Below are 25,857 nucleotides of genomic sequence, written 5' to 3' on the forward strand. Positions count from 1 at the left end.
TGCTCAACGTGGATTGGAGGTGGAGTACGGAATTCAATATGGCGCTGGTGCTGTAGACGGAGGGCCCTTGTGGCTGTCACTCGGACGCTGAATTTGGGCCGGAGCGCAGTCCCGATGGAGAGCTGCGAGTACGAGATGGTTCGTAACAAGACGCTTCTCTTCTTCTTCGAGCGGCTGATGGACAAGGGTGGCCCGCGCACCCTGCACGACCTGAGCTGCCAGTTCGGGGCCAAGGGCTTCACCAAGGAGATGAGGCAGATCGCCGGTGGCTCGCAGTCCGGCCTCAAGAAGTTCCTCGCCCAATACCCCTCGCTCTTCACCATCAACGGGGACTTTGTCTACGTCAACCAGTTCACCGGACAGTCTGGAGGTGAGCTTGTCGTTTCCGTCTGACGGTTTTTAGGAATTTTTATTGCCTTTTTTGGACAGCTGATTGTGAAAAACTCACTAACTTGGGTTTTATGATCGTTTTTTTTTGTTTCTATTAATTATAAATTGAGAAATAGGTGCAGTGAAGGGTTAGAAATTTACCTGCCTGATGTCCAGGATTTTTTTTTTTTTTAAAAATCATGGGAATTTTTATTCTCCATAAACGAGTGCGAAGAAAGTCTTTAGGCCCTTCTATGGTGTGTTTTGTGTGTTGTAGTCTTCGTGTCTTACATTCTATGGCTTCACTTCTCCAGCTTGCTGGTTCCTGTAAAGTGCTTTATATATTTTTTATTTAGACTCAATATCGAAGAGGTTACAAAGTTCATGATTCGAAACTGTTACAACCGCAAGTCATTGCACTGTTTGTGATATAATTATATTTATACTCCACCAATTAAAAAACTAATAAATTGGAACGAAAGATATGGAGAAATCTACAAATTAGGAGCCAAAAAAATAAATAATATTTAAATGGAGATAATCAGTTTTTAGAATTAAGTGTCAAAATGCTGGAGAACTTTTGTAGAGAATTTTATTTCATACAACAGAATTTTAAAGTTTGATTTTTAATCATTTATTTCTACAGCAAGTAGAACATGTTCACAGCAAATTGACAGGCGTTCGTTTTCTTCCATTTAAATGTAATGATTTTAAAAATTTCACAAGACTGCAATTTCTTATTTTATTTCTTAAAATTCTAGGGTTAAAAATTTAAATTTGATTTGCGATCTAAAAACACAACGCACGAACGCACAGATTTTTTTAATTTTTAGCAATAAATAAATAAATAGGAAAAGCTCTCTTAATTTGCAAATATATTCTTTAGGAAGAATTAAAAAATTTAACGAAAAAAATGTTTATTTTATTTTCTCAGACAACGGCAGCAACAACGGGCAGCGGGGCGTTCGGGAGCGGGACTACGCGCAGGAGGCGGTCGAGTACTTCAGCGCCAAGCTGAGCCAGTACGGCCCTGGCACGGAGGTGCCGATCCGCAGCCTGCTGGGCCACAGGTCGCAGGCGTCGCCCGAGGTGCGTCACATCTCCGGCCAGCACATCAGCACGTTCCGCGAGTTCCTGATGCGCCACCCGGACGCGTTCGCCGTCGGCGAGGAGGCGGTGATGCTGCGCGAGTACGAGGGCATGCAGCCCAACCCCTTCCACGAGCTGCCCCCGGAGACCAGTGTGGACCCTGAGATCACCTCCAAGCTCATCAACTTCCTCGTCGCCTGCCTGGAGGGAAAAGGCCCCATGCTGGTCGACCAGCTCTTCCACTCGGTCTGCACCAAGTTCCCTCAGGTATGACAATTTTTAGTTCATTTCTTTGCATGAAGTCGCGAAGTGTTAGGAATTTATTGTTGGTTTTGAGACCAGAGTCAAATTATTTGTCGAATTTAATAGTCTGTAAAAAGACCGGTTCAGGGATAGACTACTTATTGGTTTTTTTTTTAGGAAAATTTTAATTACAGTGGTTGAAATTTGGATTTTGAGTCCATAGACTAATAATTATGCTCTTTAGATGGTTAATTATGTTTACATAATATAATTCAGGGTTGCTAAAAACCAGTATTTTTTTTAAATATTTAAAAAAATGCAGTGCTGTGGTAAAATGGTTTTTTTCAAATTTTTTCCAGTTTCTTGCAGGCAATGTTTTCACCTTATTTTTCAATAATTTACTTATTATTAGCATATAACCTCGACTTGAAAAATTGTCAGAGATAAATTTTTTGAGAAATTGAGGCAGCAAAATGGTAATTTAAAAGAAAATATCTGCACAGTGGAGGAAATTTTGTGCACTCCGACCGAAATTTTAGATTTTCACGGAAGAAAAATGGAATAAATTCATTTCTTGCAATTCTTGCGCAAGAATTTGGTAAAAATTGAGTGATAAAAACCGTTTTAAACCAGTGGTGAAAAAAAACCAAGTGGTAAGCAAATGCAACCCTGAATATATTTATACAAATTAAGAAATTCTGATAAAAAAAACACTTTCCACCATCAAAATGCGAACAAAAAATTATGATTTAAATTTTAATTTTGATGATCCCTTCGAAAATCTAATATTTTTGCGCAGGACAATAATAATTATTACTCCTGACATCAAAGTTTTTTATCCTTTATTTAATTTTCCGGTCGGTAAATAATCAGGCATTTGAAGAAAAGCTTTTCTAATACCAACTAGGTCATTTATTTAAGTGTATGATTGATGCTAACATTTAATATACTTAGTTCGCGTCTATCTGATTAACATTTTTGCTCTATTTTTGTAATGGAAATTTATAAGTTTATTTAATTTTACTCCTTTGATTTTGTTAAACCCCTAACCAACTGATTTTTTTTCGTATATATTGAACTCAATTCAGAGATCCGCGTTTTTTTTTAAATTAAATATAAAATTCACCTCTCAATCCAATTGCCCACAAAAGGTTAATTACACAGTTGAACGACCTGAAAATTTGAATGCGGGCTCAGTGTAAGAATTTGGAAAAGCAATACAACCAGCATGTATCTCCTAATTGCATTATTTCCTCTGGGAAAAGTTCGTTCGCTGTACTTTTTCCCACCCCATTTGATCCTTTCAAGGACAAAAATGGAATAATTTTCAAACTTGGCCGTCACTTTGGTGTAATTTATTATTTTTGCGATCATCATTGTGTTTCATTGAAGTCTTAGAACGACATTGCCAACCGTCCCATCATTGCAATGCGCAGCGAGTGTCGATTACACACACACACACTACCTCGCTGCTAAAAGACGTGCAGGTTTGAGTTACAATTATTATTATTGTTTACGCAACACACCAACGGTACGTTCTTTTCGCGCGACCTCTCTTCTGCCTGTTTCCAATTAACACGTCGTCTGCCAGAGAAGATTTTTTGACTCATCGGGCCACAAAACAATAAATTACCGTGTTGATTTTATTTGCATACTCGTGACTTCAACAAAGCAGATATTTAAAAGTCAGGGAACATAGAAGAAGACATTTAATTGATTTTTTTTTACTCTTAGTTGTTAAAAATTATAGTTTTCTTTAGTGTTACATTTTGGCATTGAACATGATCAAGAATGGACAACAAGTGCATGTAATTAGATTCCCGCGATTGACGTTTTACGTAAAGGAGCATTTGTTTGACTTCGACAAAATATCATGACGGAAGCATTATAAAATTATTGTTTTTGTTAAAATAAGCATATTGATATTAAAATAGGTTTCAATATTCTAACGTCTCATAATTGAAGTGTGCATACAAATTAGAAGACACAGCTTGCATTCCAATGAGGTTCTTTTTATTTAATTTCTCCAGTTGGCTGAAAATTCATAGCGTTTTGAGTTATTATAGACACCCCTGCGAGTGGTGAAACAAAACGGAAGGGACACTTTGTTAGAGAGTATTGAAGAATGGCTTTCCATAAAAAAAACAAATCCTCAAATTCCTGTTCTTGAAACAATTCTTTGATTTCTTGACCAGTCCTGTTTAGATATCAAAATTTCCGCAATTTCCCGCATTTAAAATTGTTTTGTGTATTTTTTGGTAGCAAATTTAGTTTTTTTCCTCAAATTGGACAAAATCAAATCAAATTTGTCTCAAAAGCCGCAAAATTAACCCCTATAAAATCAGTGGAAATTTAAATTATGCATCACAATTTTGTTTTTGTCTTTTCTGAACAGGATGTGTGGTCTTGCATGTTCAAAACGCCGCAAGACCTGTCCACCTTCCTGAAGATGAACTCGAACACGTTCAACGTGCAGAGTTCGCTTGTAACGCTGGTGCAGCGGCCGAACGCGACCACCGGCCTGACGTCGAGCCCTTCGCCGCAGACGCAGCACAACCCCACCAAAGAACTGGATCAGTGCAACAACAATGAGAATCTCAACATTGAGTCGGAACTAAACATCAACAACAACATCAACTTCGCCCCGTCGGTCGGGACCGGACAGAAGCAGACGCCTAAAATAATGAGTCTACGCCAGAGGATTAACTCTTTGGTCATGAAGACCCTGGCGGACAACACGGAGAGAGACCGCATCGCAGCCTCAGCCAGCATCCACTCGACAGCTAGTACACCTCCAGGTTAGTGCTTTGTAGAAAAATTAATTTTTAATACATAATTTGGCTTCAAATTCCCAATACTGAATCATAGAATTGTACCTGTATATTTATAGTTAGCTTGAATACAACGAAAAAGTTTGTTTTTAAAAGAGAATAAAACAAAATCAACATTTATTTCAATCAAGATTTAAATCGAATTTGTTTCCGGCTCAGAGATTTTGCCAACTGACGGTCTTAAAATTATTTTGTTTATACATCTTGTAGTTTTAAACCTTCAAAAGATGGTATTTATTTGCCTAGATTTTTCGCAAGGCTAAAATCTGAACCAAGCCTTCTTACTCTTTGTCAAACAAAATCTAATAAATTAGAAAAATTACTGCTGTGTCAATAAATATCTGACATTCTGTCAGGCGTGAAAACAGTTATGGCGTGTTGTATTTTCAGAGTCATGCAAATATTTGCTTGTTGTGTCGTTACAGACACGTCAGGGAACAGAACGCGGGTGCTGCAAAAGTCGCGTGTCATCCAGAGCGTGCAGGAGGCGAACGCGGTCATTTCTGAAATATACAAAAGCAAACCTTGCGCCGTCTCGTTCGACTGCGAGGGAATCAACCTGGGCGCGCGTGGCCAGCTCACCCTGATGCAGTTGGCCACCTTGAATGGCAATGCGTACGTCTTCGACCTCCTCACCTGTCCTGCCCTGATCTCCGAAGGCGGCCTCCACACTTTACTTGAGTCTTCAGAAATTGTTAAGGTAAGAAATTTTTAATATTTTCTCTTGGATTTAATTTTAAAATTAATTACTCTCCATTACTGATGATTTTGCAGTTTTTTTTCTGAATAGAATGGGAACAAAACTCCTAAAAATTCTTGTTACGAAAGCATCCTTAGGGATTTTGTAACAAATTCTTGTATTTTATGTTTAAAGTTGCAAAGTTAGCATGCTTTTTAAATAGCGAGCATTGTCTCCCTACTTGAACTTTTGAATTATTCCACAACTAGGATTTTCCCTGAAAAGGGGAACACGCTGTTTGATAGTTTCCAATCAGAGGAATCTTAAAACGCCAAGAAAATATGGTCAAGTGCTGTAGATTTTGAATTAAATTGGAAAAATTAAATTTAAATTGGAGCCAGATCCATTTCTGAATTTATGCTCTTCGTAAATTCAATTAATTTTTAATTTTTGCTCTTCATCATTCCACTTAAACATTTTCAATTACACAAGTAGGCGCAATGCTTGATTTTTAATTACAATTTTTCGCAATTTTTTAAACAAATCAGGAAGGTGGTGATTTCTCAAACTGCAGGGAGTTGATACTCAAAATCCCTTCTTTGTCTTAAATTTTGTCCAAATTATATGGACCAAGATCGCTGAAAAAATTGCTAAGATTCCACTTCATCATTAATTTACGTGTTTGCACACACCTATTGTTTCCCGTAAGTTGCGCTGGCCAAATCCAATCGGTCGGCTTCCCCTCGCCGTAGGCGGAATGAAATTTGTCCAAGACCCTGGTCATGCGAGTCGGCATTAACCTTGAATGATGTTGACTCTGTCGGTCACACTTTGCTGGTCGTTTCGGCGCGATTGGCCGCTCTCTCTCTGTGTTTGTTTGCCCGGCATTTGATTAGCGGGTGGGGTGCAAATTGCTGACCAACCCCGACCGAAACCCCCTTTGCGTTTTCTCCGAGGGCTGAATTTGATTACCTTGCCCGCCAGGCAGGCAGGCAGCCCGCTCGATCTCGATACGCGAGAATTTATTCGATCAAATATTTATTCATCGGCGTGCGCGAGAACAAATTGACTCTCTCTTTCGCTCGTAAAATGACGCGTCTGGTGCGTGTTCGCACGCATCCGAGAAGCGCTGTAACCGTATATATTTATCAGAACGCGTTTTAGTTGAGCCTCATTAACTGGTGATCGCTTTTTGTGGCTGGAAAATTGCTCTGGTAGATCAGGGGAGATTCGGCACGGTGGTTTAGCCATATGCGGCTCTTCCGATCCCTGTAGTTCCAATATCTACGAGCATTTTAAATTTGAAAAGAGAGAATATTGCTTAAATTTATAAAAAAACATGCTCTGCAACAAGTTTCAGGGTTAATAGAAAAAGGGAAAGGGTCGTCAAATGGTTTTGGTATAATTTTAGCCAAATCATCGACATCAAACCAGTCTGTTTATTGAAGTTGTATGAAATTATACAAATTCGTCTTTTTTGCTGTCGTCGTGGTTCTAAAAAAAAATGGCGTTATCAGGGTTGCATTTGCTTACCACCCGGTTCTTTTCACCACTGGTTTTTAACGATTTTTGCCACTCAATTTTTACAAATTTCTTGCGCAAGAATTGCAAGAAATGAATTTATTCCATTTTTGTTCTGTAAAAATCTAAAATTTCGGCCGGAGTGCTCAAAATTTCCTCCACTGTTCAAATATTTGCTGGTTTTTCGCAACCCTGGGCGTTATTTATAGCTTCTCTTTAAATGGACACCAAATTAGAGGTATTCGTTCAACGTAAAAAATCATTATTCGTAATTTTTCTGATAATTTTGCGTAATTTTCAGGGCTTTTAAAACAGTTGCCACTTTTTAATTATCTGAAAACCCCCTAAAAAGTAGTTTTACATGCACTTGTGGTCTTGTTTGAGAATTTTATTGGCGTTTGTATTTCTTTATTAAGAAATCCTACTTTAGAGACTTAAATAACAAGAATATTTAGATTTTTTAAAAAATTGCCACCGTCAAATATCAGCTTCTAACCGTAAGAATTGCAAAAACTGCACATCGTTTGGCTTTTTTACTTCCCCTAATAAAATAGGAGGGCTCAACCCTTAAACTGCATTGTATAAATTTAATTGATGAATGGGAAAGTACGCCAATAAGTAAATGTCACAATCAAATGTTAAGTTTTTAATTTCCGACTGTGTTGTTACTTGACTCTTGCGACATTTCTGTTTTCCCCTTTTCTCCCTTGGAACATTTTGCACTACTTGAGGAAGCCGCCTGCCTATCTCCTCTCGAACCAAGCTCATCCCAGCGCAGTGTCTAGTCAGTCCTCGTCTGAATAATAGACAAAATCAACATGTCCCTTCAAACCAAGCATGAAAAATTCACGCACGGAGGTGCGGTCGGAATGGAAAAGTTTTTTTGTGGCACAAATTGAAAATTATTCGGGGGCAGCGTCCATAGATAATATTTAAGTCGGCGGCAAGCATGATGTTATGATAAAATATTTATGCCCCATTGGGAGAGCAATAGAGCAAAGTAGCGTGGCTGCCTGCAAATAGCCCCGCCGCCGCTGCTTGCTCGCCGTATTTATAGTTATGGCTCCTGGTGGCATTCTGCACACGGCCGCAAACTCACCTGACGCCGCCCGACCCGGGACCTGAGGCGCGTGCAACAATCGAGCCGGCGAATTACGGCAAATTGCCCGCGTGCATTATTGATTAACGATGTTTGCAAGAATTGAGAAGCCTCCCCGCCCTAATCCCGCCGCGAGTATTCCCACCCTGAGTTACGCAAATTGGCGGCGAAAGACGCGATTAATTTTGCATCATCTGCTGCATCATCCCGCTAATTGAAATTCTCGAGCCCAGGTGCGAGCGGCTGCGAGCGGAATTTCTCAAGATGAGTATGCGTTGCAGCCGATTAATTAATTAATTAAACAAGACGCGGTGGAAAACGCGTGCGGTGGCCGACGCCGACGGACAGGATGCGCGCAGGATCAGATCCGTGCATTTGTCTTCCGGTCGCTTACGCTTTGAAAGAAGAAGAAATAAAACAGATTGAACTCTGGAAAATTCACGAATATTGTCAGAGATTTAAATTAAAACTTTTATCTGTTTTGAAATACTAAATATTGCTAGGAAATAATTCGGAAAATTTATGTTTTGTTATATAGAAATAACTTTTTAAAATTTTTTAAGAGCGAAAGGCGCGGGTCACAGGACAGTTTTGTCTCTCGTCCTGCAAATTCCACGCAATTCGCACCAGCTCTCAGCCTAAAACTTGAGAATCCGTTAAAATTTGTGGGTGTAAGTTAAGACAAAGGACCTTTTTTCGTAAAAATCAGCAAGGTACAATTTTTAATTGAAGTGCGTTTTAGATTCCTCTGGCCAGGCTGAATCTAAGGAAATAAAACTTAACAGTAAGCCAAAGGTCATAACGGATCATTATTTCGTGGAATTTAAAAGCTGAAAATCTTCTTAAAAGGAGCCTAAAAGAACGTGTGAAGTCTTAAATATGTCTGAGTAGCAAGAGTTAAATTAATTAAAATCAAAATGGCTTTTTCAAATCTGATTGAATAACAAATCCACGTTCAACCTCCTGTGGAGTTTACTCTTCCATGAGAAAATTTCGAATTGTCATGGTAGTAATTTGTGTGATTTCAAACGCAACTTATTTAAAATTAACTTTGATGATTTAAACCTAAAAAATAAAAAAAAAATATATTAGAAGAATACCAGGACAACCTCACTTCTCAAACGGGACGAATAAGCACCCCAGCAGGTGGTGTCTGCGATGCAAACCCCGTGGTGACAGCTTGTCCTGATATTCGTCTCGAATCCGCATCCGCACCGTAAAAACAAAAAGCAGGCTGTGTCTGTGTATATGTGGTCCATTTTTGTGCATATTTTTACGCCGGAGAGATGGAAATTGATCGGTTTGCTTGCGAGAAAAGCGGGCAGAAAGCACGCATAAATATTGACGAGGGCGAGTGAGTGAGTGAGTGAGCGAGTGAGTCGGTCTCTCCAAGGGAACTAATAATAATAAAAGAGCAGGAAGAGCACATAAAACGCTGATCCACCGACGGCACCAGCGCAGCGGCAGGCAGGCAGGTATGTTAGACCAGCCAGCCAGCGACATAAATTGTTATTTTTCTCGCCGGCTCTCGTTCTTTTCCGCCCATATACATTCGTCCGCGTAAAAAATACATCAGAGTCGGCGGAGGAGGAAAGAGAGATAGCGAAATTTGCTCCGCGCTGCAGAGATGCGCTCGCTGCCTCGCTTGGATTAGCCGCGACAAAGGGCTGAAAAGGGTTTTAATACAAGACGCGCAGATTAGTGTCTTGCGCGCTATTTGCAAGGAATCCCTGCCTTTGTTTTGCAACGCCCCATCCCCTACACGTGTGCAGTGTCCCATTTTGATACTTGAAACCAGCACCGTTAACGTAGCGCAAGCAAATGTTTTCTTCAAACAACTCTATAAAGCTGCTGATGACAAGTTGCATTGAAGATTAAAAATGTTTCAAAGCTCTCACGACCTCTTATCAAAAGGAAAAAGTCTCGAATCAGTTTTCCCTTAAAAATATTTATATTGTTGAGATATCTTATCAGTGATTTCTTGCCCATTGGTTAGACGTATCAATGAAAAGAGTTTTATTTTTAGAAAAATTAAGAATTCATTTTTATTCAAAATTTGATCTACTTCATTTCACCAAACATCAGGTCAAACAACCCTTAAAAAGCCGAGATGTAGCTATAACGCAAGATCAATTTTAAACTGCTCGAATTAATTTAAAGTTGGAGTTTTTTTTCGAACAAATTAACATACCAAAACAAAAAATATGGAAAATTAAGCAAAATGAGAATATTTCAAAGGTCAAAATTATTTTTCATGTTGGTTTTGACATTGGCTTGATTTCGTTTCCAAATTAAGAAATAAAAATCTGAAACAGTTGAAAAAAACACCATTATTTGCAATTTTTACAAAATTCGCTTTTTATTCAATTAAATTATGAACGTAATCAATTTAACGAGAACTCATTACAATTATTTCCATTCAACATGCAAATATACATTTTCCTAAGCAACTGGATGATCTTACAGCTACACAAATTGTTTCTAAAAGGTTCTTGCTGGAGTGAGCGCACGTGGCTTTGTTCTCAGGATTATTAGAGTTGTTGTACTGCGCCGGGTGTTGATTGTAAATGCGCGTGCTTTCATTTGCGACAAAAACTTTTGCTGTGAGACTCTCTTAATGCTAAGCAACTCTTTCACAATGGGATTTGGGTTTCAGATTTGTGTTGAATGAAAGAAAGCAAAGAAAGGAAAACGAGGAAATTCAATACGCAATTATTCATGAATATATGTCTTCTATTTCAAAATAAAATACATTAATCATGGCATCATGGCAAATAATCTCGCTCAGCCGCCGGCTGCTCGAGCTGGATTTGAATTTCCAGAGGTGCAGGCGGGGGAGAAATTTCGAACTGCTGCTGGAAAGCAGACTGAGTGAGTGGTGGAGTGCGACTGCGAGTGGGTGGCAGTGTGCATTACGCCAGGTTAAATATTCATGTAGCGGCCGTGTGCTTTAGCTTGATCATCCATTTAACCGCGCTCAATTTAATCCGCACCTGCGGCCCGCTGTTGCTTTCCTCTTTATTAAATGGAAAAGTTTTGCGATTGGCCACGATTATTAAGTTTGCCACCGATGGCAAATAAGTAGAGCGAGCAAAATGAAGTTGGAATCCTGCTTTTATTGTTCTGCTCCCCTTTATTTGTTAAAATTTATTGGCTAAACCGACTGGAGTTTTTCAATCTGAGCGGTTTGGAAATACCCTTGCTCGTTTCTTTTGTCCCTACACCCTTCTTCAATGCAGGTAGATGTTATTTTATTCAATATTTTTCAGGGTTGCATTTGCTTACCACCTGGCTTTTTTCACCACTGGTTTTTACCACTCAATTTTTATCAATTTCTTGCGCAAGAATTGCAAGAAATGAATTTATTCCATTTTTCTTCTGTGAAAATCTAAAATTTCGGTCAGAGTGCTCAAAATTTCCTCCACTGCGCAGATATTTTCTTTTAAATTGCCATTTTGCTGCCTCAATTTCTCCAAAAATTTATCTCTGACAATTTTTCAAGCCGAGGTTATAAGCTAATAATTAGGAAATTATTGAAAAGTAAGGTGAAAACATTGCCTGCAAGAAACTGGTAAAAATTGAAAAATAAAACCTTTTTTTACTAATGCACTGCATTGTTTTTAAATGCGGGTTTTTGCAACTCTGATATTTTTGTCTCTTAAAATACGTTAATTAACGAAGCATGGATCGTACAGCAATTCGCCCTGGTCCCGGCAAAATTGCGTAACTTTCAACAACCAAACGCGAATTTCCTCGTTGCAAGAAAAGGTCAACAATCAATTCGACAGTGAAAATTTGGGTGTTTGTTAAACGTTGCGCAATTTTGCCGGGACCAGGACGAATTTAAATATGTTTTCGCTCATTTTCCAGCCTTGATTTTGCGACTGATATCTACGTAGGAATTTCAGATTTTTTACTTTTTTCTGTGCGTCTGATTTGCTCTTTGTTAAAGATGATGGGTTTTCGCCAAAACCCATTCGAAATTCCCAATTAATTTTTTATTTTGATTCTTACCCAACATGTTCTGATTTATATAGGAAACTCTGGATTTAAAGCAAGCATGCTGTGCTCGCTTCTGGAACGAAGATATTAAAACGAAGCCAATTTTTCACTTGGCAACTGTGGATAAATTAAACTGTGGCCTATTTTTAGAGGATTAATTTGAATTTGTAGCGGTACAACAACGCGGTCCTGCTTTTTGTTGGAAGCCAACAATTGTCGGCGGTTTGAATTATTGTAATTTTGCATTATTGTTTAACAGCAGAAAGATGATTTTAAAATAAGAATTCAGTTTTCGTCCGTCAGCCACACGGTTCTGACGTGATTCGTTTAATTGTGCAGAACCCGACTCAAAGGGGTGAGTCCAACCGTCAGTTAAACTAAAGAATTTGTAACTTATTATTGTAAATCATTTCAGTTCTTGTACTTGATTAAGTATCCGATCGGATTTCCAACTAACCAATCCCCGAACAAAATTCGTCAATCTGAATTAATCGGTCTTCATCATTCCAACCCTCTTCTTACCCCCCAAAAATTCAAAGTTAAAATTCGTTTCCTGCTCTATGTGATTTCAAATAATTAATTTATTATTTTATTTTAAGGATTATTATATATTTTCTTTATAAATCGATCTGCATGGTTAAGATGTCGAATCTGGCATTGCTTCCTTTTTTGCCTGCTTTCTCTCCTGGTCCTGGAAAAGAATATCGCCGTGAATATGAAGAGCCTGTTGCTGTTGGGGCACATAAAAAAGGAAAAATATGATGGCTGCATACTTCTCGCTGCCTCTCGTATGTGGATTAGTTGCATGAGTTGCGGCCCTGCCTTTCCGGAAAGTCGAAGGCTAGCAGAGCAAAGGAGTGCTCTGCGGACTGTTTCCGTGCGCAAATTCCGAGCATGAGTCACACACGTAGAGAGCATCTTGCGAGGGTCGGTCGGTCGGTCTGCTCCCCTGAGTACAATATTTAAGGCACCGCACCTGCTTAAATATTTACCACCCGCCTCTAAATAATGCTTTTGCAACCATTTTTACGCCCCTCTATAAATTGATATAAAAACGACTCGGCGCCCTTTTCTCCGCAGCGCCTTTTCTTCCGAGAATCGAGCGGCGCCGCTGCACCAGCTGCCGCTGAATTAATTAACTTCGTCTCGGCAAAATTTATTGCTCCAAACCCTTTTAAGCACGTGTGTGCGTTTGTTGTGTTGCAGATTATTCACGACTGCCGGAACGACAGCGTTAATTTGTACAACCAGTACGGCATTACGCTAAACAACGTTTTTGACACGCAGGTGAGTTTCTACTTTTACATCTCTGTATTAAAGATAATCAAAATCCTTGAACAAGTAGTGAAAAAAATTGCAAGCAGTAACTGCATGATCGCGCGAAACATAAATAAAAAAAAGGGAGTCGACGTTGTCATGTGGTGTAGTTAAAAGATAATAAATTAATTATACATCACAGTCTCTTTAAACCTTTAAAGAGGAATGATACCGCAAAAGCCTGGAAAATGCTTGTTGCATAAAATCGTCCCTTAGGATTTGCCAATTTTGGAGAAAATTGGCAAAATTTGAACTTTTACTCTAGGAAGATCCTTTTTTTATTATTGCAAATTGTTTATCGATCAATTGTTTATGGCATCCAACAATTCAAATAATTTTCAATTGTTGCCCTGTATCATTCCACTTTAAAAATTGCACAAACAAAAACTGCTCGAACAGGGATGGGAATTTCGATGCGTCGTTCTTGACAAAATATTGAACAATTTTTTACTGTTTCTCCGAGAAAAATGGTCGGTTTTAAACGAATTTTAGTGCATCGTTTGAAATTCAACACCAATGTGCTTTGAGGCTTTCATTTATTGTTATTTTTTAAGGGATAATTTCATTTTTCCCATTTTTGAAACAGGTTTCATATGTTGGAGAACTTTAATTTGCAATTTTCCGCGCATTTTCAGCCGATTCAAGGTTATAAATGGTTTCAGATGATTTTAAATGGCCTGCTATGTTTTTAACGGTCTCAGAAAAAATAAATCCTCCAAAATTCGAAGCCTAAAGTTTGATTCTAACAGAAAATAACAGCTAAAACAATTTATTTCTTGTAAATTTAAATTTGCAATTTTTTTCTTGATGCTATACATATTTCTCACATTTTCCCAACAAGTCATTTTCCATTAGCATTCACCCGCCGTGCAATTCTTTCGTCTTGCAAGTCACCCCTCAACCCTCAAGCGCAGCCGAATCTGTTTGTGACAAATCCTTTTCAACCCACCGACCAGAAAGTTTCTCCTCTCTCTCTCCGACTGCGAGCGGGCTGTTTGGCGGGCGGCAGGCACGGCTTTTGGCGTGCCTGCCGCAATCAAACGCAGGCCAAAATGGGAAAAATGAATCGATCACGGCGTGTGCCATCTCATTGCAGGCGGCACACGCGATCCTGCAGCTGCAAGAGACAGGCAAGCCGGTGTACAAGGTGAAGAACGTGAGTCTGAACACGCTGTGCGAGCTCTACCAGGCGCCCATCAACCCCATGAAGGACCAGCTCAAGAGCGTCTACCGCCGCGACCAGCGCTTTTGGGCTCGCAGGCCGCTCACCAGGGACATGATTTTCTACGCGGCCGCCGACGTGCTCGCACTCGTGCCCCAGGTCTACGAGGGCATGCGCAGGTACGGTACCTTTGATGATCTGTTTTTTATTACTGTTGGTAGCATAATTTTGTGCTAATTTTATTTTTGATATTTTCACTAGGAGTGCAATTTTCAAAAATATTTTTATGCAAGAAGCAGATTTATCAATTTAAATTTTCGCACGTGGTAAACAATGAATTTGTCCTTGAAAATCAATAAAAAAATTATTTGTACGCAGTCCCTGAAAGCCATAAGGGTCGGAGTTTGCCTCTAACAATCATAAAAATTATTAAAATGAAATAAATAATTTTTCTGAAATGATTAACTTAATTTTGGGTATTTTGATTTTTCCCAAAAAAAAATTTAAAGGTCCTTTAACGGCCAGCTGAAATTTTGAGACGAATTTTTTGATTAAATAGTAAATTCGAGAAAATTTTGCTGCGTGGGGAAAACTGGAAATTTAATCAGCTTTCTGAATTTAGTCAGTTTTTGACGCTACTTTGAACTGGTGAATTTTAATCAGGCCAATCACAGACCCCTTTGGAAAATCTGCAATTTTTAAACAATAAAAAAACTTTCAAGACTCAAAAGTACTATTTTTTATCTTCTCACTATTAAATTTTCATAATTTTTCTCCCGAAAGCAATTAATTTCCTTAGCTCAAAAAAGAGGGCGTAACCAGTAAAATTTGAAAATTGGATTTTGGGGCACATTGGGTCTGAAGGACATGGAAAAATAGGTCTGTTAGGATTAACTTTGCATGAAATTTAATTATTTTAAATAAAAAATCACCAACATTCCACTTTAAGGGAAAACAAAGTAAGAAGTAAATAAAACATATTTATTCAGGCTGATTCAACCCGAGCGCGAAGCCCTTTTCCAAGACTTGTGCAAAGAGCAGGTGATGATGCACGTGACTCCGTCGGAGGTCAAACTGCAGAAGAAGCAGCGCAAAGTCGAGACTGAGGTCGTCGACCTGAAGAACAAACTGGCTATCGCCCAGGGTGCTAAGTCCCTGGTGCTGAGCAACAGGGAAATTAGACTGCTTAGGTGATTGCTCTCCACCCTTCCTTTCGATTTGTATTATTTTACACGATTCTCGCTTGCAGATATGTTGAGTTGACTGAAGATGAGAAAAACAAACTGCGAGGGTCGTACAAGGTGGCTCGCAAGCTGGAAAAGCTTGAAGGCGCCGGCGGCGACCGCTCGTACAGTGATGACGACGAAGACGAGGAAGAAAGTGAGGACTTCACTGGGGACTTTCCCAGCCTGGACAGCACCTGCAGTGGCCAAACTTCTCCCGATGCTTCTCTTACAGCAGGTATAAAATTACCAAAAAATCATGTTCTTAATTACTTTAGGCATAATTCATTGCAAGTGCTACGCATTTAAGTTCAAATATTGTTCAAAAAGAAACTGTCGATGAAATTAGCTTGAATTTTCAAGCAATACATTTTGCAATGATTGGAAACTGGGAACCTGAACACAATTTAACCGCGGTTCAATTCAAAGATATATTTTTTCTGAGATGATTCTTGAATAAATTATCTTAATTTTTGGTATTTTGATTTTTCCCAATTAAATTTAAAGGTTCATTGACGGCAAGCTGAAATTTTCAGACAAATATTTTGCGAAAATAGTAAATTTGAGAAATAAACTGGAATTTAATCATCTTTTTAAATTTAAGCAGTATTTAACGCTACTATAAACTGGTGAATTTTAATAAAGCCAAACACACCCCTTTCGAAAATCTGCAATTAAATAAAATAAAAAACTTTCAAGACTCAAATGTACTATTTTGTATCTTCTCACTATTAAATTTTCATAATTTTTATTACCATGGAAGCAATTAATTTCCTAGGTCGATTAGCGTTAACTTTACATGAAATTTCATTTTTTTTTTTTAAATAAAATATCACTAACATTCTATTTTAAAATATTCCGAGATCTAAAAACGGTTGAATGACTAATTTCCAGGTTTAGTGACCTCTCCGCCCTTATCGTTGAACCCTCCAACTCTGACGGAAAGCATGCAAATGATGGACGAAATTCTGTCAGACGGCCTCATGGACAAAGTGGAGAAGATGGAGCGGCTGGAGGCAGTCCTGTCGGCGGCCACCTCCAGTCTGGACCGGCTGGCGTCGGACTCTGCCGAACAGTCGCTGTGCGTGTGTCAGTGCCACCAGCGCGACGTGCTGCACGTTTCCGCCACCACCTCGCCCATGAACTCAATCGCCCCCTCCGCGCCCCGCGCCGAGGTCGCCAGCCAAACGCTGGCTACCGGCGACATTGTAATCACCAGGATTTTTTTCACCGAAGAGGAGAAGGAGCGAGAGAAAACGCTCACTCCTCGGGGGGACGAATGAATTTCGATTGGACGGGCGAATTAGGTTTGGTGGTTTTCCACTTTTACGTTGATTCTCATCGACAAGGAAACTTTTAGGATGCTATGTTTTAGTTAGTGGGAAATTTATTTTTAGCGAGTTTTGAAATAAAATCAAAGTCGAAGGTTTTTGGGAGTAATGTTGTTCTGTAAAAGGATCGAAAATAGAATGTTCAATTCAGGTTACGTTTAATTGTGATTTAATTGTTTGTAAAAAATAAACCAATTAAAATATAGCATCCTAATAGGTCCTTGTGAGCTGTTTTTGGTCCTCGGCGCCATAGTACTTTTTTAATTTATTGCTACTCCATCATTCAATGACATTAAAGAGGTTAGAACTTTGCCAGAATATTTTATTTAGTTCAAAATGAAGTGATTTTTTCTTTTTTTAACTACACCAAATTATTTAGTGTTTGTGTTCACTCAACATCGATTTTTTTTAACCACTTGCGGTGTCCTCACAACCTTTTTGTAGACAATAATCTGATCTTGAGTTTTTGTTGTTGATATGTGCATCATTTTCATTGTTTGTTTATTATTCCAATACATTCCGGCGTGAAAGGGATTTTTAATCGCGTGTTTCTTCCCTGTTTTATTTACATTTAACTTTCACTGGGAAAAGTGCCAAACCTAATTATCACACACTTATTGTGCCCACATTTTGTTTTCAAGAAGGAAATTTTCCCAGTATTAGCCAGTAGACAATATAGCGATGCAAAGTGCTCACTAAATTTTTAACAATTGCTAATAGTTTTTGGAATATTATTTGTTATATATTTATTGGTCACATACACTTGCTACAACTGAGAGTGTGTGAATTAGTGCCTATTAATGAATTTTGCATGAATGAGCAGAGCTGTAACTTCGTGTAACACGTGCAATGACAAAATGATGTTTTGTGGTGATGAACAAAAGTGCAGCTAAATGAGTGAGTCGTCAGTGGTTGAAAATGGTAACTTACTAGTAGACTCTCTGGGCTTTCTAAATTTATAATTTAAAATATTTTTATAAAGAGTTGAATTTCAGACTTTCTTAATTTTATTTAAAAAAAGGTTAAATGGTAAAATGAAACTGTAGAAGAAATGATAAATTTTTCCAAGATGTTACGGTCAGTGTTTAAATCATTCAAAAAAATAAATGAGAGTAGCTCTGACTCTGTCAATTCTCTTTTTAATAATTTCTTAACTGGCTGTACCTAAAATCTTCGAATTTTTCTGATGCCATCAAGATTTGGAATTTCCTTTCTAAAATCTTCAAATCGCCATTGTTGCATAAATTTCCTCGCAGGTAAAATTGGATCATAAATAATTACGCCTTTTATATAAAAACTAAATTTCGTTGAACAGAAAGCCCTCAGATCTCAGAATCAGCTTTTATTTGTTACCATTATCAAATACTGCCGATTTCACTCAAAAAATAAAAGGATCGCATACATACAAAATTAATTCAATGAGCTCTCAGATTTCTTAATATCAACAATTAAGAATGTCTGACGACATGCCTTATGTGTTGAACAAGTATTCACACTACTTGATATATATACAGGTGATTTTATGATACATAATTATTATATATACACATACCCACACCTCTTCTAAAGCGTCAGAATGGTTGACTTAAAAAAAATATTACTTTCATTGCATAATCTGTGATTACTTGAGCTGGTCGGAGCTCAATGTTGAATGTTGATGGTTCTTGTGATCGCACCCCCCAAATAATTTCGCTTTATTCTCCTTTTATTATTGTGAGTAACCGCTTGAAAAACGTACTTAATATCTATCCCAATTTGTTTGATTAACACTCTACATAATATGTGTTGAAATGACACACATTGCTCACTAAATAATGATACACTCACGTGACAAAAAAAGCGAGTTGAATTCACGTGAAAACTATTTTCTATATATTATTATATCCCCCCAATGAATTTTAATGACACACACACTGGCCATATTTTATTAAAGGTGTAAATATATCACGCTTTTCATGTTCAAAGTAAGCAGTTCAATTTTTGAAAACGGTCGCCTCTGTAATCAATCGCAAAAGAAAATTGTGCATCTATAGGGACGTAGCTCGTATACACGTACACCGGGAATATACTGACGATATTAATTAATACTTGATATAAATAATAGCTAGTCGTAGCAGCAGCAGTGTATCTGGAGAATGATTATGAGACACACTTCTTAATTAAGAATGATAGACAACAACTCATCTTTTGGGGGACATCAACGGGGGATGTATATAATAGTTGATTATTTATCAATAAATTTATTATTTACCAACAACGGCGTTTTATTGCTTTTTCTACACGTAATATAATAAATGTTTCATATTTAAAAGGTGTGTAATTTTTAAAATGATGTCATTTTGTTGCTATTCAAAAGAGTAGTATATTTTTCAGTTTCTCTCAGAACAGAAATTTCAACACATTCGCGTCGACAAAATCGTAAAACCAAAGTTTCTGTGAATTTAAATCGCGACCCTGAGAATCTGATATTGTGATTTCAGGATGCTACAATTAATCTGGATCCCATAGTTACTCGATTCATTGCGTAGAATTACCTTTTTTGTCTCTGCTAATCACACCAGTCTTCATGAACAATCGAGCTAATTAAGGGATAATATTAATTCCTCATTGCAAAACGATTTTTTATCAAGTATCAGTCATTTTGTGATCTTATTTTTTGAGATTTCTGTCCTGGTTGTGACTCTAAAATAAGGAAAAATTGATGACGTTTTATTTTAATATCACAATTCGACTTAAGCTAATTTCAAATTATCACCAATTTATTTTTTTTAATTTTTCCCTTTCATTATAATTTTAAAGGAAATAAATATGCTACAAAGAAAATGTTTCTGTATTTCTAATTTAATTTGCCAGCCCAGATTCCCAAGTAATGGTAAAGGATCATAGTTGAAATAATTTCCCGATGAATGTCCTAGAAATTCGCTTTATTATTCTTGCATTTAATAACAAAATGACGGCATGAATACAACACACGGATAAACAACTCTTTTTGTCTGTTTGGCCAGGGTAAAGTTTTTTGGTCAAGTTCTGTCTGTCACATTAATTCTATCAAGTGAACAATAGAGATAAAGATTAATGCCCAGCATCTCCACAAGTTCTGGATCATTCTAGGATTGACTTGCGCTTTAATTGATCTGTTTCCCTAACACATTATTTGATGAGAATAAATTAAAAACGAGGACAAGAGAGGAAAAATAGACACTCCATTCAAACAAACGCCCAATCAAGCAGCCAGTTACTCAGGTTCAGCAGTCTTGGGAAAACCGATCACAAGTCTTCTCTCATGTACTTTGGTTTGAGCTCTTCTATCCTCTTGATGAAGTCGGTTTTTTCCAAGCAGCCGTCGCACTCCTCGTCCCAGTCATTCAAAATCTTCTTCAGATCACGCACCTTCAGCTTTTTCAGGTCCACAGTCTTCAGATCAATTGTCTTGTCTGTAAAGAAGTTATTTATTTTATTTCACCAGTTTTCAAGAGCATCTAGAAGATTCTCAAATTCCGCTAGAAGGTTTAAATATTTCTTTAAATTTCTGGATATTCTATTTCATTGAAAATTATACCTTACGTTTAGCTATAATATTATGTAATAAAATTGAAATTATTTATTTTGAGTTTATTTTCCCCGAAAGGAATCAAAATATTTGTTTACCATAGCGCAAGTCGCAGATTTGGACGTCCTTCTTCTTGAGCTTTTCGCAGATTTTCTCTGCAGGCATAGACCAGGAAAGGGGCTTTGACAGCTCGCCAAGAATTCCCGTTGCAGACTCCTCAAGGCCTCCCAGGTAGTAACACTGTGTGATCGTGGCATTAATAAAATTCTCAGTTCCTTAAAAAAATCAGCTGCTTCTTACGAATCTGTTTTCTTTTCCTCTCAGATCCTTGCAGTACGATTTGAACTCTCTTTCAATTGCTTGAGTGTCTTTTTTTGTTTTGTCGGACAATGAGTCTGCAAATCTCTGGACAACCTTGATGCAAACTGTTAACAAGGGTCGAAATTCGGAATTAGTTGGGAAATCAAAATTATAAGCAACAAATTGCAAACTCACCTTCACATTCGTCCGGTTTTAGGGCCGAAACTGAGGCCGCCAGGGCCACTGCCAAACAAACCACGGTAGCGGCGAGCCGCATTTTTAGTTAGGCGAGTTGTGCGTTGAGAAGGTTTGAAGGAAGAACGAAAATCGGGATTCAATGAATGAAATTCCCGACAGAAACTCTTGTTCCTCGTTTAGCGAACGTCTCGACGTGGAATGGAATTCGCAGGGCAGCGGACGGGTACCGTTTCTGTCACAAGAATAAATTTCTACGAGAGCGACGAGGCGAGCCGAGTTAAAATCCACGTCAGTTTTTCTTTACAGGGTGCGAAGACCAGCTGGCGACTTGTGATTGGTCAAGGATTGGTCTCTGTCAGCTGTCCTTTAACGCGATTGGCCGGCCACATAGAATTCTCGTTTGAACTTTTCCCGCCCGTGATCCCCACGCAGCAGCAATAGAAAGACGTGCAACAATCTATTATTATTTTAGTGGGAAGTGGGGTACATGCATTTAAGAAGGAGAATCACACGCTTTTTCCTTAGTGGGGATTTATTTTATAACTTAAATCTTTTGCTACTGCGAGTTGCCACTCAAAGGGGCGTGTCCGTATCCGTGTTGATAATACAGTGACGTCAGCTGTGATGAGTTTCACGTACTGAAGTGCAGAGACATTCATAACAAGTGCAGTGGCGGCTGCTGTTTTTGCGATTTCCCTCCGTAATCTGCCTGCGCTCGATGTGGAAATAAGGCAAGACGCGAGACTGGAAGTCAGGCTGTGAAGGGAAATGCTCGCATCACGGAAGTTGCGAGAGCAGGGAGTTTGTTTCGATTTGCTGCTTTTCAAGTACAGGAAAGCTGACCGAAAGTGAAAACAAATAAAAATTATACATACGCCCATCGGTCCAAAACTCCGTTCCAGCTGCTTGACTGCCATGAACTTCAAAAAACCAAGAAATTCCGGTTTGTATTTAAATTTGTGGAGTGATCGATGTACTAAAATAGAAGACTGAATTTTTGCAGCACCTTTGGTGCCCATCAGGCCTCCGCCGCCACCTCCAGGGCAAGCAGCAGCTCCCTCAGGGAGACAAAATAATGGTGCCCCTTCAAAAAAGTAAGTAGTGTAACAAGGCTGAATGAATGTGTAATAAATTTGTCCGTTGCATTGCAGGGGCGTAATGAACTTATCAAAACTCATCCCGAAGCGGATGCAAAAGAATCAGTCATCAGGAAGCAGTAGTAATCGCCACGAAACTGTTACGAAAAAGTCTGCTCCGCCTCCTCGGCCGCCACCTCCTAAATTTGCTCCAAAACAGCCAGTGAGTTGAAATGAGTTCATCAGGTTAAGACAAGATTTGGTTTTGGTCTCACCTAAAGAAATGGGAGCAAGTTCTTCATGAGAAAAAATTCCTAATTGGACTTGAATGATTTAAAGGGCAATAGAGTTTTGTTGATTTTGAATATTGAGTGCTTTAAAATAACATGATAATATTTTAAGTGCTAGCAAGGAAACTTTTTAGTTTTTAAAATTCAAGCACTTTTCAATAATGTTAGATTACTCAGAAAATTGGTAATTGGTTGAAATTAACATCAGAATCGCTTTAAAATTTTAAAGAAAGTTTTCGTTATGTTTATATAAGAAAAATGTCAACACAACATGTTAAACAACAAGTTATTCTTCACCATTTACACAAACATAAAATCCCAGAAGATTCCTCGAGAAATGCACAACAAAATTCCAAGTATTTTAATACTATTCCTCAATCAGTATTAATTTAAAAAATCTTAATATTAAAAAACCCATTACTATTTTTTATATTTGTCCAGATGTGTCTTTATAAAATCCTACAAATTAAGGGTTGTTAAAAACATTTCTTTACATCTGTTTTTCTCAGGTCCTGATCGATCTTTTGAGCGGCTCGCCTCCCAGCTCGCCATCGCCAACTCTTCGCTCTCAGGAGAGCGGCTTCGAAGAGTCGCCAGACGTGTGGAAAAGCTGGCCAGAAAGCTCCGCCTCGACTCCCATGGTGGACTGGACAGTGGGCCCCGCGGCTTCGGCCGACCCCTGGGACTCTGCGGGCTGGTCCTCCTCGTCCGGCGGGATGACCTCCAACGCTGGCTGGGCGACCTTCGACGGTGCCGAGTCGCAACGACAGCTTTCGGAGGTGCGCTCGACCACCATGCCGACCCTGAACTCGGCCGCGGCGACCCTCAGCGCCGTTAGGAGTACACCATCCATGCCGACCATCATCAGGCCGGGAGGGCCAAAAAAACTGGTCAAGAAAGATAAAGTGGTTCGATTTAGAGCTAGTTTAGAGCTCTGTTTTTTTTTTCGTTTGCTTTTTTGGGGTGGTGGATTACTAACAAGTCGCTTGTGTATTGTAAAAACTGTTAATCAAAGTCACATCCAAGTTAGGAATTCAATTTTGCATGAATTTGAGGGTTAATTAGGAACGAGCGATTATTTTAACGCATTTTGCTAGCTAATTCAGCGGTTTTTAATCAATTTTTGCATTTTCTAACCACCCGCGGTTTTAACGGTTTTTCCCACTTAATTTTTATCAATTCCTTGCGCAAGAAATACAAGAAATAAATCTAAAATTTGAATTTCCTCTGCTGTGCAGATTTTTTTCTCTTAAATTGTAATTTTCTGTCTCAATTTCTCCAAAAATTTCTCTCTGACAATTTTTCAAGTTGAGGTCCTGAGCTAATGATTAGAAAATTATTGAAAACTGAAGTGCAAACATTGTCTGCAAAAAACTGGTTAAAATTTAGAAAAACGCTCTTTACCACTGGTTTTTGGTACGGGTTTTTAATATATATATATAAATTCCTATTTTTGCAAATTGACATGCTTTTTTCCATCTTAATTCACCACACTGATTGTTTATTTCCCTGAATTTAAAAACCAATAATTTATTAGCAGTGTTTGCATATCGTTTTGACGCGTTTTGCTCTCACGCAGTTGAGTTTAGGATTGTTGAAAGAAATTTATAAGCTGAGGTAAGTCCACTCAGTCCACACAAATAAGCAAGTATTTTTTCAGACTAAACAGTTTTCCCGCTGCTTTTGAGATAACGTTTAAAAATATCATCCTATCTAAGTTTGACACACAAAATATATTCTAAATTACAATTATTATCCTCGTTTTTCTCGTTTCGACAACCTCTAAAAATCCTTCGCCAACCAAAGATTAACTTTATCGTGGAGGTAAATAGTTAGTTGTAGTTTGCAAACTTTGTTTGCCTAATATATTTTTGGCTTTGATAAATTATCTTTTCGTTCAATATTTTTTTTGTGAAATTGAAGGGTCTAAATTAAATGTTTGCAATGAAATTACGTCAAAAGACTTGCAAAAAAGTATTAAATCCCTTTAAAAATTTTCTTCATCCAATTTGAGCATTTTGAATACCGTCTTTTCTAGGATTTGTTCTTGTGAAACCCAAAAACCCGTACAACTGTCAATTGTTTTGGTTGGAAATGATTTGCAATCCTAATAGTTAATTATTATCTTTGCTAAATCATGAACGTAATGTTGCTTTCCTGCATTAATTTATTCTCATTTATATGTGATCTTATTTGCAACTTTTATTTTTTTTTCTTTCTCATATACTTTAGAAAACAAAAACTACTCCGCATAATTTGACAATCACATAAAATTTTAATTTCAGGATGATATTTTTGAAGATGACCAGAGTCCCCCAATGCCAAGTTTTCCTCCTCCACAACTGCCGCAAGACGTGGAGGACACCTGCAACGAGCCCACGGTTTTCCATGTTGTTGCCGTTTTTGACTATGAGTCTGACCACCCTGAAGACCTCAGTTTCAAGGTAAGCGTTCACAGTTATTTATTAAATTGCCATTTCAATTAATATTTTTGGAGCTAATGAATACTCAGGCAAAGTCAGTGCCTTGCAATCGCCAGATAGCAACTTTTCCATGTCTGTGAAATTCTTCAATTAATAGAAAATCCTTAAAATATTCGCCAACGGTTTTTAAATGATATTTTGCAGAAAATATTTACTGATTAGGAAAGTCCTTGGTGTCTGTAGTAGCCAGCAGACTGGCGCCACCGTTCATTTACAATTTTTGGGGGCTCCTACGATTTTATCCCCTGTGATTTCAGACCAGATTATTTTCCAACAAGGGCACACAAGCAAAATGGACTCTTTTTACAGAAAAAATTTGCCTTTTTATACTTTTTTAACCAAAATATTCTCCGCAGGCTGGAGAGGTCATCGAGGTCCTATCGATGGTGAACGAAGACTGGTACACGGGACAGTGCGGCGACAGGCTGGGCCACTTCCCTGCCAACTTTGTTGAGCCGCAGTGATGAAATGTGTGCTTTCTTTCTATCTGAATTGTGATCGTCAAACAAACGTTAGTGCTTAGCCCAAATAATACCCTTCGTAAGTGATCTGCATTTGTACAAGGACACCACACTATTTAACCATCGCTCTACTCGATTACGTTCACGCTGCCAATCCGATAATTAATTTTAGCTAACTTTAATTTCAAGTGATGCTAGACTAGACTAGAATATTAAGCAATAATAAATTGAAACAATATTTGACACTTTCGCAATCAAGTCAAAATAATAAACACTAATATTTTTGTTGAACCAAGCGTACGTTGATTTGAAACCCCGCCAACCTTTTCCTTAATCAAATTCTGACGTCAGTAGACGATATATCTAATTAGCTTCGGAATGCCAGTGACGTCCGTGGGGATTTTCGTCTGCGAAAGCGGCTCCACAGATGGCGCCTTGTTTGATTCTGGGAAGCCGCTAGGAAAGTGGTTTCTTTGTTTCGCGCTGCTCGCTGCCAGTTGGCGCAATTTTAGATTGACGGGTCAATCCCGCGCGCGCTCTCGTCTCACGCTGACAGTTTCAACGACTATTTCCTTTCTATCTATCCCCCGTCGGAAATTTGCCCACTGCGCTGTCCCTCACGATTATAGATAT

At 38.4% G+C, this 25,857-nt stretch overlaps 3 protein-coding genes across 4 annotated transcripts; 2 read left to right on the forward strand and 1 right to left on the reverse strand.

The window, feature by feature from the left end:
* The first annotated feature begins 20 nt into the window (after positions 1-20).
* Positions 21-19,123, forward strand: egl (Egl_like_exo domain-containing protein). Its single transcript, XM_065483516.1, has 9 exons — positions 21-370; positions 1,304-1,725; positions 4,097-4,499; positions 4,958-5,232; positions 13,040-13,120; positions 14,247-14,491; positions 15,302-15,502; positions 15,562-15,773; positions 16,430-19,123. The coding sequence occupies exons 1-9, from the start codon at positions 115-117 to the stop codon at positions 16,816-16,818; spliced, it is 2,484 nt and encodes an 827-aa protein (XP_065339588.1). The 5' UTR covers positions 21-114; the 3' UTR covers positions 16,819-19,123.
* Positions 19,124-19,773: 650 nt separating this feature from the next.
* On the reverse strand, positions 19,774-21,226 carry Manf (mesencephalic astrocyte-derived neurotrophic factor). The gene is made up of 4 exons (XM_065486236.1): positions 20,912-21,226; positions 20,717-20,841; positions 20,515-20,656; positions 19,774-20,300 (listed from the first exon to the last, which is right to left on the reverse strand). Exons 1-4 carry the CDS (start codon positions 20,991-20,993, stop codon positions 20,134-20,136), a joined length of 516 nt encoding a protein of 171 aa, XP_065342308.1. The 5' UTR covers positions 20,994-21,226; the 3' UTR covers positions 19,774-20,133.
* A 273-nt stretch (positions 21,227-21,499) lies between these two features.
* On the forward strand, positions 21,500-25,515 carry LOC135941025 (abl interactor 1-like). 2 transcript variants are annotated; one of them, XM_065486229.1, is made up of 6 exons: positions 21,500-21,857; positions 21,918-22,008; positions 22,066-22,213; positions 22,790-23,170; positions 24,566-24,724; positions 25,120-25,515. In XM_065486229.1, exons 1-6 carry the CDS (start codon positions 21,830-21,832, stop codon positions 25,225-25,227), a joined length of 915 nt encoding a protein of 304 aa, XP_065342301.1. In that variant the 5' UTR covers positions 21,500-21,829; the 3' UTR covers positions 25,228-25,515. The 2 variants fall into 2 exon arrangements, with proteins under 2 accessions (XP_065342301.1, XP_065342300.1); XM_065486228.1 differs by having other exon boundaries at positions 21,504-21,857; positions 22,790-23,188.
* The last annotated feature ends 342 nt before the right edge of the window (positions 25,516-25,857 follow it).

The sequence above is a fragment of the Cloeon dipterum genome, chromosome 3, assembly GCF_949628265.1.
Source record: "Cloeon dipterum chromosome 3, ieCloDipt1.1, whole genome shotgun sequence".
Taxonomy (NCBI): Eukaryota; Metazoa; Arthropoda; class Insecta; order Ephemeroptera; family Baetidae; genus Cloeon; species Cloeon dipterum.

Bases quoted from the DNA above. Each gene is read 5' to 3' on its own strand.
- egl (XM_065483516.1), top strand. From the start codon at position 115: ATGGAGAGCTGCGAGTACGAGATGGTTCGTAACAAGACGCTTCTCTTC. The intron at 5,233-13,039 runs GTAAGAAATTTT...GTTGTGTTGCAG, and splicing joins AGTCTTCAGAAATTGTTAAG to ATTATTCACGACTGCCGGAA. The intron at 15,503-15,561 runs GTGATTGCTCTC...TCTCGCTTGCAG, and splicing joins AGGGAAATTAGACTGCTTAG to ATATGTTGAGTTGACTGAAG.
- Manf (XM_065486236.1), bottom strand. From the start codon at position 20,993: ATGCGGCTCGCCGCTACCGTGGTTTGTTTGGCAGTGGCCCTGGCGGCC. The intron at 20,842-20,911 runs GTGAGTTTGCAA...CCTTGTTAACAG, and splicing joins AAAACCGGACGAATGTGAAG to TTTGCATCAAGGTTGTCCAG. The intron at 20,657-20,716 runs GTAAGAAGCAGC...ACGATCACACAG, and splicing joins GAGGAAAAGAAAACAGATTC to TGTTACTACCTGGGAGGCCT.
- LOC135941025 (XM_065486228.1), top strand. From the start codon at position 21,830: ATGAACTTCAAAAAACCAAGAAATTCCG. The intron at 21,858-21,917 runs GTTTGTATTTAA...GAATTTTTGCAG, and splicing joins CAAAAAACCAAGAAATTCCG to CACCTTTGGTGCCCATCAGG. The intron at 24,725-25,119 runs GTAAGCGTTCAC...TATTCTCCGCAG, and splicing joins CTGAAGACCTCAGTTTCAAG to GCTGGAGAGGTCATCGAGGT.